At 56.9% G+C, this 14438-nt stretch overlaps 1 protein-coding gene across 1 annotated transcript; it reads right to left on the bottom strand.

The window, feature by feature from the left end:
- Positions 1-9134: 9134 nt before the first annotated feature.
- Positions 9135-13129, bottom strand: TPPP3 (tubulin polymerization promoting protein family member 3). Its single transcript, XM_075160899.1, has 4 exons — positions 13040-13129; positions 11585-11776; positions 10291-10444; positions 9135-10071 (listed from the first exon to the last, which is right to left on the bottom strand). The coding sequence occupies exons 2-4, from the start codon at positions 11770-11772 to the stop codon at positions 9883-9885; spliced, it is 531 nt and encodes a 176-aa protein (XP_075017000.1). The 5' UTR covers positions 11773-11776; positions 13040-13129; the 3' UTR covers positions 9135-9882.
- Positions 13130-14438: the final 1309 nt, after the last annotated feature.

Genomic DNA, 14438 nt, shown 5'->3' with positions numbered 1-14438 from the left:
CTAACTCCACATGTTAATATATGAATTATATATATATTAGTCTCACCTCTGTGCCTGGGAAGATCATGGAACAGATCCTCCTGGAAGCTATGCTAAGGCACATGGAGGACAGGGAGGTGATTCGAGACAGCCAGCATGGCTTCACCAAGGGCAAGTCCTGCCTGACCAATCTAGTGGCCTTCTATGATGGAGTGACTACATCAGTGGACATGGGAAAGGCTACAGATGTCGTCTATCCGGACCTCTGTAAGGCCTTTGACACGGTTCCCCATAGCATCCTTCTCTCTAAATTGGAGAGGTATGGATTTGATGGGTGGACTGTCTGGTGGGTGAGGAATTGGCTGGATGGTCACATCCAGAGGGTAGTGGTCAATGGCTCAATGTCCTGATGGAGATCGGTGATGAGTGGTGTCCCACAGGGGTCCGTATCGGGACCAGTACTGCTTAATATTTCATCAATGACGTAGACAGTGGGATCAGGTGCACCCTCAGCAAGTTTGCAGATGACACCAGGCTGAGTGGTGTGGTCGACATGCCTGAGGAACAGGATGCCATCCAGAGGGACCTGGACAAGCTGGAGAAGTGGGCCTGTGTGAACCTCAGATTCAACAAGGCCAAGTGCAAGGTCCTGCACCTGGGTCGGGGCAACCCCTGGTATCAACACAGGCTGGGGGATGAAGGGATGGAGAGCAGCCCTGCCGAGAAGGACTTGGGGGTACTGGTGGAGGAAAAGCTGGACATGAGCCGGCAATGTGCGCTCACAGCCCAGAAGGCCAACCCTATCCTGGGCTGCATCACCAGCAGCGTGGCCAGCAGGGCGACGGGGGGGATTCTGCCCCTCTGCTCTGCTCTGGTGAGACCCCCCCCTGCAGTGCTGCGTCCAGCTCTGGGGTCCTCAGCACAGGACAGACATGGACCTGTGGGAGCGGGTCCAGAGGAGGCCACAAAGATGATCAGGGGGATGGAACATCTCTGCTGTGAAGAAAGGCTGAGAGAGTTGGGGTTGTTCAGCCTGGAGAAGAGAAGGCTCTGGGAAGACCTTTCAGTACTTAAAGGGGGCTTATAAGAAAGATGGGGACAGACTTTTTAGCAAGGACAGGACAAGGGAGAATGGTTTTAAACTAAAAGAGGGTAGATTTAGACTAGACATATGGAAGAAATTTTTTACGATGAGTGTGGTGAGACACTGGCACAGGTTGCCCAGAGAGGTGGTAGATGCCCCATCCCTGGCAACATTCAAGGTCAGGTTGGACGGGGCTCTGAGCAACCTGATCTGGTTGAAGATGTCCCTGCCCATGGCAGGGGGGTTGGACCTGATGACCTTTACAGGTCCCTTCCAACCCAAACTGTTCTATGATTCTATGATTAATAATTTATATAGTAAATGTTAATATATAAATAAATGTGTGAAATAATAACTGCATCCTGGGACTGTGTCACTTCTCACCAACGGGATTATACATCTTTAGCATGTACTTAGGTTCACCCATTATCAGCTCTGCGTGTTATTAATGGAAGTCTCAGGTGGCATGAAGACAACTTTATTTAATTGCTTTATTAATAATCTCCCCAGACAGCAGTTTGGAGGCTGCTACTGAGGCAGGTTTTTGTGTCAGGTTTTTGATTTCGGAGTTGCCGGTTTCTCTGCCGTCCTCTCCTGGTAGACTTGCCTGCAAAAAAATTCACAACAGTATTGCAGCACTGTTGGGTGTTTTTAGATGACAGATCTATTAGGGAGGGTGAAGGAAGGGCTGCCAGACTATATTTTGGCGTAAGGGGGAAAAGGGGAGAGTTTGTTTTCTGAAAAATAAAACATAAAATAAGGATAATTTTATTATGCCATCCATAAATAAATACTGTGTAAACAAATGGCTGGTCACCGTTGTCCTCTCCAGCCTGTGCAACGTGAATCCATTGACAGTTCAAAAGCTTTGCTGTCGGACGGGTCCCGTCTTTAGACGGTGCCTATGGATTTTTATGGATATTCAGCTAAGCGTTTCGCATTGAAACCCCCCGCCGCCGTCCGTGCTGGCCAGGCAGCTGCCGCGCAGAGGAGCTGTTCAGCTGTCAGCTGGCCCCTCCTGGTTCCCGGGAAAAGAAGCAAACGGCAAACACTCATCTGCCGCCCTCCGCCGACCTGTTCATACCGATTTTGTCTCCTGTCCAACCCTGGAAAGATCTGGGTCCGTCCACTCCATAGCAAGACTTCTAGCAACATTTGTCATCCTCTGGATGATCTTCAGGGCCATCTTCAGGGCCAAGTGCCATAGTTGTTCAAATTTCTGCGTGTCCCAGATGTTGCACATGCGTTTGGGCTGCTGTTTTATGTTTTACTCAATATGATCGCACTGCAGCCTGCCACAGGTCCTGGTCCCCTAGGCTGCCTCCAGCTGTGCTCCTGCTCCCTTCCTCAGGTTGGATTTAACAAACTCATGGCTGCGGGGTGCTTCACATCAAACCGGACTCTTGATCCAGTGGAAAACCGGTCATCTTTTTCTCGGTGGATCTTGCTTTACTCTAACGCACTGAGTCAGGAAATGAGATGTCTGGCCTGAATGAGATACCCACCCTGACAGGAGTTCAAAGTCTACACGGTCCACCTAGAGAAGAACCCAAGCTCATCCAGTTGTGGTGTTAACCCCCCCGAGCTCCACACTCTTCTCAAAGCTCTGTCTCAGTGGAGCAAGAAACGCTGGATTTATGAGGGCAGAAAGCTGGAAATCAATGGATGGGGGTTTCTTGATATTGTAATTTATCTTGAAGTCTACTGGGTAAAAACCCGAGGAGATTCCGGCCGCATGACTTTCCCAAGACCACTGGCTAAACCTGTGGCAATGACATGAGCAGGAGGATGCTGGCTTTTTCCCTCCTCTGCTCAACAGCCTCAAACTCGTGGTCCTTGAGACTAAAATGCGTAATGTAGGGATAGCATTGCAGATGCTGCAGGGAAATGTTTAAATCCAAAGCTAAAATCTGCTTCCAATTAGGTCTCAGAAGAAAAAAAAATTCCATAGAAACATTTCTGTTTAGATTTGTTTTCTGACCTCACCTAAGCTCCCTGCCAAAATGCATGAAAATCTTTTTGTGTTTCAGATTTTACTGTTTGTTTAGGGTTGTTTTTTTTTTGCACACCTATGCAGGAAATGCTTTGAAAATGTCTTTTTTTATTTAGAAGTGTGTTTCAAAGAAATACTTCAAAGCAGTGACATAAGGGTTCACTTAAACTCACACCATGTTACGCTCATTGTCATTTATCACTCTTCAGAGGGCTCACCAGCATCGCTGGAAAGGCTCTCAGGGACTTACCAGGCACTGGCAAAGCTGTAGAAGTGTGATTCATTTCTCTTAACATTTGTGACCCTTTGATTTGTGATTTTGGGGATTTTTGATTTGTTTTCTTTTGTCTTGTCTCATCACAAACAGATTATCTGATGCAGCAGCTGGGTGAAGGGCTGGAGGAGAGCTGCGTATCAGCTTCCACGTTACAGGAGATGGATCGGGCTGCTGCTTCTAGATATCGCATCTCAAGAAATCAAACACCCGCATACAGTAGGGCAAAACAGAAGGATTCCTTTATAGCCCCCTGGGCCTCAAGTAAATGGTGGCTGATGTGGCTTTATAAGGCTCACAAGGACTGACACAATGCAACGATAGTCGTGTTATGCCAGTGCCAACTATGCCATATATGCCTTTTCTAGGAGCTTTGATTCACTGTACAGCGAGAACAAGATTACTGTAAGGTAATAAGAACTGGGAACATCATAGGATGGATACCTGGATTGCTGAAGGACCAAACCAAGCTTTCCTACAAACTGAATGTGATTATCATTATTATGTGATTATCATTATTTTCAGTCTGTCCTTGCCCTCAGACAGGCAAACTGACAGCGGTCCAAACCTTCATCCCCATTTGTCCAGCACACTTCAATGGCCGGTATAAAAGGTAACAGGAGCGATGTAATCTGAGATAGCCTCACAGGTTGGGTGGCCAAGGAGGTTCGAGCATCTCCTCTGACCTGCCCTGGAGCAGAGGCCACGCGGTTCTGTGCCCTGGATGCTGCAGGGTCAGGAAGCACTGAACTGCGGGATGGGCTTTAGCCACTCCTACAGCCCTGAGTTTTAAAGACTTTGGGTAACAAAGACTGTTCCACCCCCTCACAGGCTGCTCTGGAGATTTTTTGTTGAGCATAACCTCCAGCCGCTGGATCCCACAGTCCCCTTTTGTCTCTCAGAACAGCCCTGCCTGTTAGAAAGATGCTCGGTACGGCAGTACTTGTAAGCTCAACCTTCTCCCTGCGTTTCCTTTAGATGAGTTGCTTTGGAAAAATGACCGGCTGAGTTCCCAGGTGGAATTTCTAAGACTGGAAGTGAAACAACTTACCAGATTTCAGGAGACTGGGGCTCTTCTGCAGGACAGCCAGAGGTATGGGCCAGTCTCAGGTAGGGTACAGAGCTTGCCTGTCCCCCACCTAAGTCGTGTAATTCTTCTAATACCCCGGCACTGGTGGCAAAAGGATGAATTCAGGGCTTGGACACATGAGCGAGCTATTTTGGTGATCATTAGCGCACATTGTACGCTTCAGGAGGCTGGAACTGGTTACAGACTTTCAAGCCAAGTTATGAAAATGCCAGTTCGGTGAGCGGAAAGTCAGGAATATTCTGGGTCTGATGAAACTGCTTTTTTTAGAAAAAGTATCTCAGGTCAAAACGCGCGCGAGACTTGCCTTTTGCAATCACAGCACTCCACTGATGTGCTTCCAGCTGTCTTAGCACATGCTATCAATCTCTTTGAACGGTTTCTATCAGTTATTAACCATTGTAAGCCAGCTATGCATGAAATCTTAAAATGAATCATAGCTGTAGTTGTAGTCATCTTGAAATACAGAGCTCAAAGCTTAGAGCTCTAAGTACAAACATTTTGAAATGTGATTTTGAATGAATGGAAATCAGTGTATCAGTTTTGGAAAAAAACCTTTATAGCGGGTTCACTCTCCTGAATGCATGCTCACCATTTAATTTTTTTTCCGCAACAATCTCACCCAGGTCTTTAGTGTCCACAAACCGACCTCCTGCAGCAGTTGACTAAAGAGAGCAGCCACACTGTTCACAAAACACCTCTTCCAGCTGAGAAATGCACCAGTCATGAGACATCATCCCCACCAGGAAGAACTGCATCGGTACCATCAGCACACGGCTCTGGTCAGTGCTGCAGTTCAGAGCAATTATGCAATTGTCCTCTGTACAGGGAACAAAATAGACATTAAATATGGATTGTGTTCGGTTTTATCTTATATGAAATCTCATGCTGTATTTAAACCTGGTGAATCTAATCCTTGCTTTTTTTTTTTTATTTCTCTGCATCTTCCTGCTTCTATCCTCCCCTGTGTTCTTACACTTCTGCTGCAGTTGTTATATTAACAAAAAGAGGGGATGGCTCCTGTATAATAACATTTTATCTGAAACCATGCCATGCTGGGAAGATGGTAATTTAGTTAATTGAATTCCCTCTAAAATGGTACTGAATCAATACTCCAGCACAGCACTGGCAACACGTAGCTGGCGATGAAGTATTGCATGTAACATTCACAGTCAAACCAATATCTCAGGGCGCTGACGCAAGGATTTGAAATTCTAGCCCCAGGTGTAGATGTATACCTCTGAGAAAGTGCCTGACCCAGCGGGATACAGGCTGCTCTCTGAATCTCGTCTGAACACGATTTACAGCCTAGGCTGTGTATTTTGGAAAACGTTGTCCATCAGACTAGCAGTGAAATGGAAAAGTACTGGGGAAGGCAGCGCAGGTACAGCTCGATAGGGAAGCTGTTTTGCCTGGCGTGAGACCAAGGATCTGCACTGTACCAGCACAATACGCTCTGCAGAGGGATGCTCGCTGGGGGAGCAGTTTTTTGGAACAACAACATCTATAAGCACTTCCTGGCACTCCTACACAGGGACAGAAAGGATAAGACCTCGCTGGGCTTATTGGCATCCACTGCCTCGCTCTTCTAGGAATGCATCTACGTCCTTGAGGAACAGTGATCAGTCCTCATCAGTATGTCTGGTCAAACCACTCATCCCAGAGAAAAATGACCTCTCAGAGGAGCCAGATCCCTCATCCCAGGCACGCAACTTGCTGTCCAAGTGTGAAGCACATCAGATGTGACCCCAGACGATTTTAGAAACTCTCTAGGGAAGTGACCTTGGGGGCAGAGAACACATTTTACAGCTAAATTCATCATAACCGCGCATCTGAGCCTTCTGGGCTGCACGTCTCACTGGCAAACTGGGACATCAGCCTGTAAGAGGGTCTGGGTTTGTCCAAAATGGTGGAGCAGGTGAATGTTTGTGGTGGCAGGGTTGGGGGCAAGGTCTGATGTGCCCCTCTACTGCGGGAGCGGAGCCGGAGAGTGACCAAGGGGAAGAAACAAATGGGAAGGAGAAAAAACTTCACGTCTGGGGCTTGGATCAATGCAAACAACATAAATACTGGCTGAGACACCTTCCGCCGCTGGCTCCTCCACTGTGAGAGAATTACACGCTGGCTGCAAAATGTCTTTCCTGAGCTGGTGTGGAGCCAGCCTCAGAGCAATGCCTGGCCAGAGCAAACTCATTAGCACAGGGGAAATGGCTGCAAGCCCTTTTTTTCGGGGCTGTGTCACTTTTCATCACAGAAAGTAGTTCTGCAACTAATATTTTAAGGTCTCTTCTGTCTCAGCAGCCTGTGGCACCACTTCACGCTTCACTGGGAAAACAGCCGGAGCTGCTGGTCCCCTGAAGTTCCTTCAGGCTATGGTCTTCTCGAGGGCTGAGCACCCCAGCTTGGCCTCTCCTGATCCGTCTTGTGCTCCAGTGCCAACGTCCTGGGGACCTCTGCTTTCCTGTCCACATAGTCATGAAGACTGACGTTTAAAGGCCATGTTCCTTGCACTTACCTCCCCTCGAAGCCATGTCTCCACCTGGCTTCGCCCATGCATAGGGACTGCGTGACGTACCTGTAATGCAGCTCACAGCCACGGTACTTCAGATGCTTTTTCTAAAGGGCCTTCACACCCTCCTGCAAGGATGAACAGGGCGAGCCTTGTACACACGCACAGAAAGAAAGTTTTCCATTTTTGATGAAGACCCGAACCAATGTCTTCTTGTTCCCAGGAAGCTGTTCCCATCACTTCAGGGGAAGACTGACTTCTTTTCAGGTTGATCTTAGGCATTTTGCAGCCATTAGATCCTGCTGGGTCTTTGCCAGCACTAATTCTCCTGAGGCTGGTTTGGGAGGACCAAGATACCAGACTAGGAGGTACCAACCAGTCTGGCCAGAGTGGTCTGACCATTGCTACCCTCACCACCCAGCCCTGTCCCCATGCAGGGAACAGCACGCGCTGGAGCTGCCTCCTTGCGAACAAGGAGAAGGTCGGAGGGGGAAAGTCCCGTGTAAGCTGTGGAGTGAGCAGTGGAGAACTTGAAAAGGAGCTGGAGCAGGTAAACCACCTTTAGGCTGGGTGGTTTGGCAGTGCGTGGGAACTGCTAGCCGCTGCGTGACCCCTGCCATGGCTTCACAGGCTGCAAAGAAGCTGCTTCTGTTCAGGATTCAGCGCAGGATGCAACCGACTGATGGTAAGGCTCGGCCGAGCTGACTGTTTGGGGCGAGGTCCCGCAGTCCCTGCCCTGGCTGCTCCATCACCTGAGCGGTGGCACCTCCCCTTGCTTCTAGATGAACTTACGGAGGTAACTCCAAGTGAGGACCCATCCACCCTCCTTGCTGGCTCGCAAACCGTGGGCGTTCAGCAGCTGTTAGGTGGACAGTGCAGCTGCTGAGGTCCCCAGCCTCAGAGGCAGAGGTGGGGTGAGCAGCTGGGGAAGGAACGACTGCTGGTCCCGAATGCCGTGCTCTGCTGCTGAACACGGGGATGCCAGAGCTGCTGCTCTTGCCACATGCAAGCTTAAAACCAGGCAGAAATCTCCTTCCTGGGCTTGATTTCCTGGTATCAAAAGCATGTCAGCACCCACAGCTCCCCTTCAGAGCTGCCCTGACACGGGTACCCCCCTTTGCTCCACCACCAGGCCCTGACCGGTGCCACGTACAGGCAGGGGATGAGTCCCACCGGGCCTGGCCTGCTCACCCTTCACAAAATGTTCTTCCTTTGCAAGGCCTCCAAGTCTGCGCACAAGGGTGGGGCTGTGGATGGCACCTCCACGGAGCACGAGGCAATGCAGGACAGCCTTGCCCTGGGAATTTTGCACCTTATTTTTGCAGCTGGGCAATGGAGTCAGAAAGGGTTAAAGCCCCTATCAGCCACAACTTTTCGAAGGAGGAACGTTGGATCTTGGAAAGAGCGTTTCCACGCTCCAGACAGCCACGAACTCCCTCGGACCTGCTCAAAGGAGGGCTAATATCCCCCCTGCCCTCACCCCCAGCTGCCACTGGTAGACACTTACTGGTAGACCCTCACTGAGGGCAAGGCTGAAACCAGCCCAGAAGAATACAACGTCTTCCTTCTCCTGTGTTTTAAAAAGCAGGTGACTAGGATGCAGAAGGTGCAGGGCTGTGCAATGGCAGGGAGAAAGCCCACCCAAGCCACACACGTGCCCCCAGCACATCCCTCGCGGCGTGGGCAGTGCCAGCGCCACAGCTGAGGCACCTGTGAAATAACCCCCGTGGGTTATTGAGGGAGCCCGGCTCCGAACAGATGACCGCAGAGGTGGGAATCTGGCTGGAAAACCTGGCACTGCCACCCAGGTAGCACTGCAGCAGGCTCTGCCCGTGCCTGGGATCAGGATGGCAGCACTTGCACCCAGCCTTGTGCACCCAAGCACCCGCAGCAGTAGCCACCCCATCCCGGAGCCGCCGTCCCATCCCGGAGCCCAGCCTGTTCCCAGGAATCGTTACCAGGAGCTCGTGTGTTTGGTTGCAAACAGAGCAGGAGCGGGAGCCAGGCGCTCGTGTTTGTGTGCCTGCAGTTGCTCAGGCAACTCGGGGCCAGCCAGGAGCTGCCAAAAGCGCTGGCGGCCAGGGCCGAGCCCACGGCACAGCTGCCCTGGGGTGGCACGGCCAGCCGAGCCTCCCACCGGCCGGGTGGGCGAGCGGGCAAAGGGGGTCTCGCTGCTCGATCCCGCTGAACACAACCAGACCGGGGGCATCAGTGCGGACGGGGTTTTATTGCAGAGCCGGGTTACAGCGTGGGTCTGCAGCATCCTTTGGTTTGGGCTTCACGAAGGCAGTGGGAGGCCACGGGGGTTCAGGTCAGAGACCTTTGCCAACGGCCGGGCAACACCAAGCTCTCCCTGGGTGCATCCCGGGGCCAGGCTGGGAGCATCCCGGCAGCACCGGCACTAACGGCACCTCCTGCGGTGCCAGGCAAGCGGCAAAGCCGGGCAGCCCCGTGGCGAGGGCACTGCACAGGCAGGCACCGGTGTGGAAGGAAGGAGGCGGCTGTGGTGTAACTGGTGCGGGGTTAAGGCAGGTCCCCGGGAGGTCTGCAGGGAAGACAGGCTGCGGTCACCGGTGGGACTGGCAGGGAGGGTGCCCCGAAAGCCGGGGCTGAGGTAGGGAAGGTCTGGGTGCCAGCGGGGCAGGGGAGCCCTGAGGAGCAGTGCTGTTAGTACGGCAGGCGCTGCCGGTGGCGGGGGGCTAGGGGTGACAGCATGGGGGGACAGGAGGGTCTGAGGGGTTCACAGCACAGGGGGGACAGACAGAACGCTGGGGCAGAGCATGCAGCCCGGCAACTTCCCAATCACATCAGCGCTGGGCGGCCGACATCCCGCCAGCCTGAGGCTGGCCCCAGCGCAGCGTCCCGGGCCCCACGTCACGCGGGCATGTCCCAAGGCTGACGTGAGCACTGGCCGACGTGCAGGGACCGGGGCGGTGGGTGCCATGGGCACCCGTCCCTACTTTTTCACTTTGGCATCGTAGGTGCCTGCGTTCTTGTAGGCACTGACGTAGCCGCTGGTGTCCACAATGTTCTCCCGCCCGCTCTTGCCCTTGCCCTTGCCGCTCTCGTCAAAGCGCTCCTTGTGGGAGCCCGTGTACTTGGAGGTGTCCGTCAGCCTCTCCACGGCCCCCACCGTCTTGGCTTTCTGCAGTGGGGAGATGGGACACGGGAGTCAAGAACATGCCCCATCCCCTTCATCCCTTGCCCCACGCAAGCTCCTGACACCCACTGAAGACCCTGCCGTGCCCCCCGTCCAACCTCCAGACCCCCCAGCCCACCCAGGACCATGTGGTCCCCTGGAAACTTCATCCTCCCCTCCTGACCATCCCTCCTGTTCCCAGCGGTCGAGGGGCTTTTCACTCACCGTGACGCCCACGTTAATGGGCTCCTTCCCTGCCACCAGCTGGCAGATGGCTTCGTACGCCTCCTCTTTGCTCTTGTCCTTAAATCTCTTGGAGGCCAGCTCCTCCAGCGCCTTCTTGAACTCCTCGTAGTTGATGACGCGAGCTGTCTTCCCCCTGCAAGCACAAAACCCAGGCTGCCATCAGCACCTCTTCAGGTTGCGCCTCCAAACGGGGCTGCAGTGGGATGAGCTGCGTCAGGGAGACCCCGGATTTGTCCTCCAGCAGCCTCGGGCCCCTCGCCCGCCTCCGAAACGCAGCTACGGCCAGGGCAATCCCTGGCTGAATGGGTTGGGCTGGGCACAGCCGGTGCTGAGCTCCAGGAGCTTTTCAGCCCCATGCTGTTAAAGTCGTTGATGCTAAAAACCTCACCCCTGCATGGAAGTGACCTGGGACTTGGGTGCTGGTGACAGGAGGGGACATGCATCCACTCCCACTGCTCCCAGCCTGCACGGGATGCCCAGCACCCTCTCTCCCCTGGCAGGCATCAGTCCCTCTCTGGTCAAATTCGGAAGGAGGTGCACAGAGCGTCTCTCCCACAAGCACCCGTTCCTTGTCTCCGGGGCAGCACAGCAACCCACCCTTTTACGTGCGGAAAACCGCCCGGAGCTCAGACCCTCCTGGCCCCACCAGGGAACAAGGGGATGCCTGGACAGAGGGTGCAGAGGGAGCAGGTTCTCCACCCATCCTTGCTCCTGCACCCTGGTGCGGAGCATTGGGTGTCAGCGTGTCCTCAGGGGCCCTGAAAACAGCCCCAGGTGCCTTTATCTCTTCAGTTGCCCCTGTGACCTCTGAGGAGCAAAGACCAGAGTCCTTGCCAAGCTCCGGTGTGGGCTGGCCAGGCCCAGGGATGGGCTGTGCCACGTCACGCAGGACACCCCTGAGCACCCTCCTCTGCTCCCTGCGGCACCTTCTTGCTAGACGGGAACCTGGCAGGACTGGCCAGGCCCACCCTGACACCTGGGAGCGGGAGCAGGGGCACAGCCTCTGCACCAAAATCTGAGCCTCCCCCCCGCCCCAAATTTGGATTAATTTATTATCAGGTCTTGCAAAAGCAGTCCCTCAAACTCCCTGAAGGCAGGACGCCGCAGGGCAGCACCCGCCGAGCGCAACATGGGAATGGACGGCCTGGGCACGCAGCCGGGGTACCACACCTCCCCGGGGACCACCGCTCCCAGGCACCGCCACCCTGCCCACACCGCAAGGGTGTCCCCAGCCTCCGAGCGACTGGAGGCCCCGAAAAACCAAGTCACTTACTTCACCTTGGAGAAGACGATGTCCACGTCGGTGCTGGTGACGCTTTTGCCGTCAGTGACTTTGCAGTCTTTGCACAGCTTGGCCCAGTTCTTCCCGTTCATTTCTTGCCCCGTAGCCTTGGTGTCACCGTAGATGGCGAATTTGCGGAAGCTCTCTTCCAGGGACGCCATCTCAGCGCTCCCGGCCATGGGGCTGCAGGACGCGGGGCAGAGGGGCCCGTTACTGCCCGGGCTCTGGCTGGCAGCACCGGCGGAGCTCAGCCGGCTCTGCTCTCAGCTCCGCGAGGGCAGGAGGAGGAGGGCCAGTGAGGGCAGAGGGACTGCGGCAGAAGCGGGGCGTTGGCAGAGCCTGCGGGCGTGGGGTGCGGGCAGGCTGACAAGCCCCGAGGCCAACAGCCGAGATGTGTCTTGGGGGATGGAGGTTCCCGGTGAGGCTGTCGGCTCCAGGGGCTGGCGAGGAGTGAGCGCATCGGCCCGTCCCCTCGGGAGCACTCTCTGGGAATGACGCAATGCGGCCGCCTTCCTCCTGCTCGCTGATGATGAGAAACGGCACCGCTGCCTGCGTCCAGCCCACCTCTCCCCTGCCCGCTGGCTCTGCCAACGACCGCATCCCCCTGCGTGGAGCTGGCAGCACCCCAGCTCTGCGACCTGCCCCCCAGGGCTGGGCCAAACATGGTGCCCCGCAGCCAGTGGCCCTGGGGTGACAAGTCGCAGACGGTCCTCTGCGCCCTGGCACAGCACTGTGGCCGCTGCCCCATCCCGGCTCCTCGCCTGCCGTCGCCTCGCCAGCCTCGCCCTGCCAGCTCAGCATCCCTCGCCACGCGCTGAGCACCCACAGCACCTCGGCCAGGACCGGGCGCAGCGGTACCCGGGTGTGGCTCCAGCACCCCGAGGTGCAGAGCGCGTACCTCGCCCGGTGCCCGGGCGGCGGGGGCCGGGATGGGCCCCCCGGGGCCTTGGCAAGAGCCAGAGAGCGGGCACGAAGGAGCAACGGGCTCGGCTGCTGCGCCGCCGGCCTTCGCGCTGCCTGGCGACCGTCGCTAGGGAGGAGCGGCGTTGCCTGGCAACCGTCGCTAAGGAGGAGCGGCGTTGCTTGGCGACCGTCGCTAAGGAGGAGCGGCGGGGCGGGGAAGCCGCTGGTCCCCGCTCGCCCCCGCCTGTCCCGGGGCTCCCGCGGGGCACCCACCGCCCCGGGCCCCGGAGGGGCGGCCCCGCACCGCCCTGCCCGGCCCCGCAGCACGGAGCCGGGACCGTCCCCGCCCAGGAGCTGGGGGGTGCCGGGGCAGGGCGGCCCCCGCCCCGCGCAGCCCCTCGGTCCCCCCCCCCGCCCCCGCGCACCGGCCCTGAGACGGGCAGCGGCGGGAGCCGGGGGTCCGGGGGGTCCCGCTGCCGCCGCGCCCCGGGGCGGGGGGGTCCCGGCTCCGCCGCGGCCGCCCTGGCTGGCTCAGTCACTCACCTCCGGCGCCGCGCTCTGAGGCGGGGGGGGCGGCCGCCGCCGCCTGTTTAAGGCACCGCCATGGCGACGGGAGGGGCCGCGGGCCGCCCCCTCCCGCCTCCCCCGGGCCGCGCACGGCCGGGGAGCGCCCTCGGGGCGGGGAGACGGAGCCCGGGCCGCCGTCACGGACCACCTCTGGGACGCCCTCCGCCACCCCACGAAGCCCCTCCTTCACCACATGAGGCCCCTCCATCACCCCACGAAGCCCCTCCATCACCCCACGAGGCCCTACCGGCACCCCACGAGGCCCCTCTATTACCCCACAAAGCCCCTGCACCACCCCGTGAAGCCCCTCCACCACCCCTTGAGTCCCTCCATCACGCCAGGAGGCCCCTCCATCACCCCACGAAGCCCCTCCGTCACCCCCTGAGGTCTCTCCATCGCACCAGGAGGCCCCTCCATCACCCCAGGAGGTTCCTCCACCACCCTGCCACCGCAGGCTCCCCCCTGGCACCTCCCCTATGCTCTGCCCCACAGCCCTGTCCCCTGCCCCACATGGCCAGCGTGCCCCTCCGTAGAGGAACCAGCCCCTCTCAGTGGGTAACACCATGGACCAAAGGCCACTGCCCAGGCTGTGGGGACAGATGCCAACTGTCCTGGCATGCCAGGCATGGCGACGGGCACCTGTCCCCTCTGCACAGCCCAGGGGGACACCCATGGAGCAACCCTGCGGGCAGCCAGCCACATGCCAGCGCTGCCCATCGCGGCTGCTGGCTTCCTGGAGCCCGACCACGTGAGGCTCCCGGCGGGTGCTGTGGGCTGAAGCAGCACCCAAATATTGTGGTTGCCATGGAGTCCCGGCACAACCCACATCACTTACTCACGGCCCCACCTCAGCTGTTCGCCCAGAACCCGCTCCCACCTCGGCGCTCTCCTGGCACTCCCCGGCCTCGCTCCGGCGGGCGCAGGGCACCGTGCACAGCCAGCGGCAGCATCACCAGGAGTTGTTCGCACCGAGGGGATGCAGCGTGCCGTTTGCTGCAGGGCCCTGCAGGTAAATCAGCAGCTGGGCAGCAGCTCGAACACCACAGGCAGCCTTTGGCAGCCTGCGGTCTCTGTCTGCCCTGGTCCCTGTGCAGAGGAGCTGCAGGGCAAGGACAAACACGGGTGTCCCCATGGCTGAGCTGCCCCAGGGGTATCAGTTCTGCTCTTGCACCCAGAGCCCTTTGCTTTGGGGTACGGCCCCTGTGGCAATCTCCCCCCTCTTGGCTGAGGGGCACGTGTCCTCTGCTGGGACCTTGCTGCCAACCGTTGACTGGACAAAGCCCTGAGCAATGCGCTCGTACTGGCCCTGGCTTGGAGCAGGGTCTGGAGACCTCCAGAGGCGACCACCAGCCAACTCTGCGAGTCTGTGATTTGG

The sequence above is a fragment of the Calonectris borealis genome, chromosome 12 (assembly GCF_964195595.1).
Source record: "Calonectris borealis chromosome 12, bCalBor7.hap1.2, whole genome shotgun sequence".
NCBI lineage: Eukaryota > Metazoa > Chordata > Aves > Procellariiformes > Procellariidae > Calonectris > Calonectris borealis.
The sequence above is the reverse complement of the archived record's forward strand: the minus strand, read 5'-3'. Positions and strand labels throughout refer to the sequence as shown.

Bases quoted from the DNA above. Each gene is read 5' to 3' on its own strand.
- TPPP3 (XM_075160899.1), bottom strand. From the start codon at position 11,772: ATGGCCGGGAGCGCTGAGATGGCGTCCCTGGAAGAGAGCTTCCGCAAA. The intron at 10,445-11,584 runs GTAAGTGACTTG...TTGTGCTTGCAG, and splicing joins ATCGTCTTCTCCAAGGTGAA to GGGGAAGACAGCTCGCGTCA. The intron at 10,072-10,290 runs GTGAGTGAAAAG...TCCCCACTGCAG, and splicing joins CCATTAACGTGGGCGTCACG to AAAGCCAAGACGGTGGGGGC.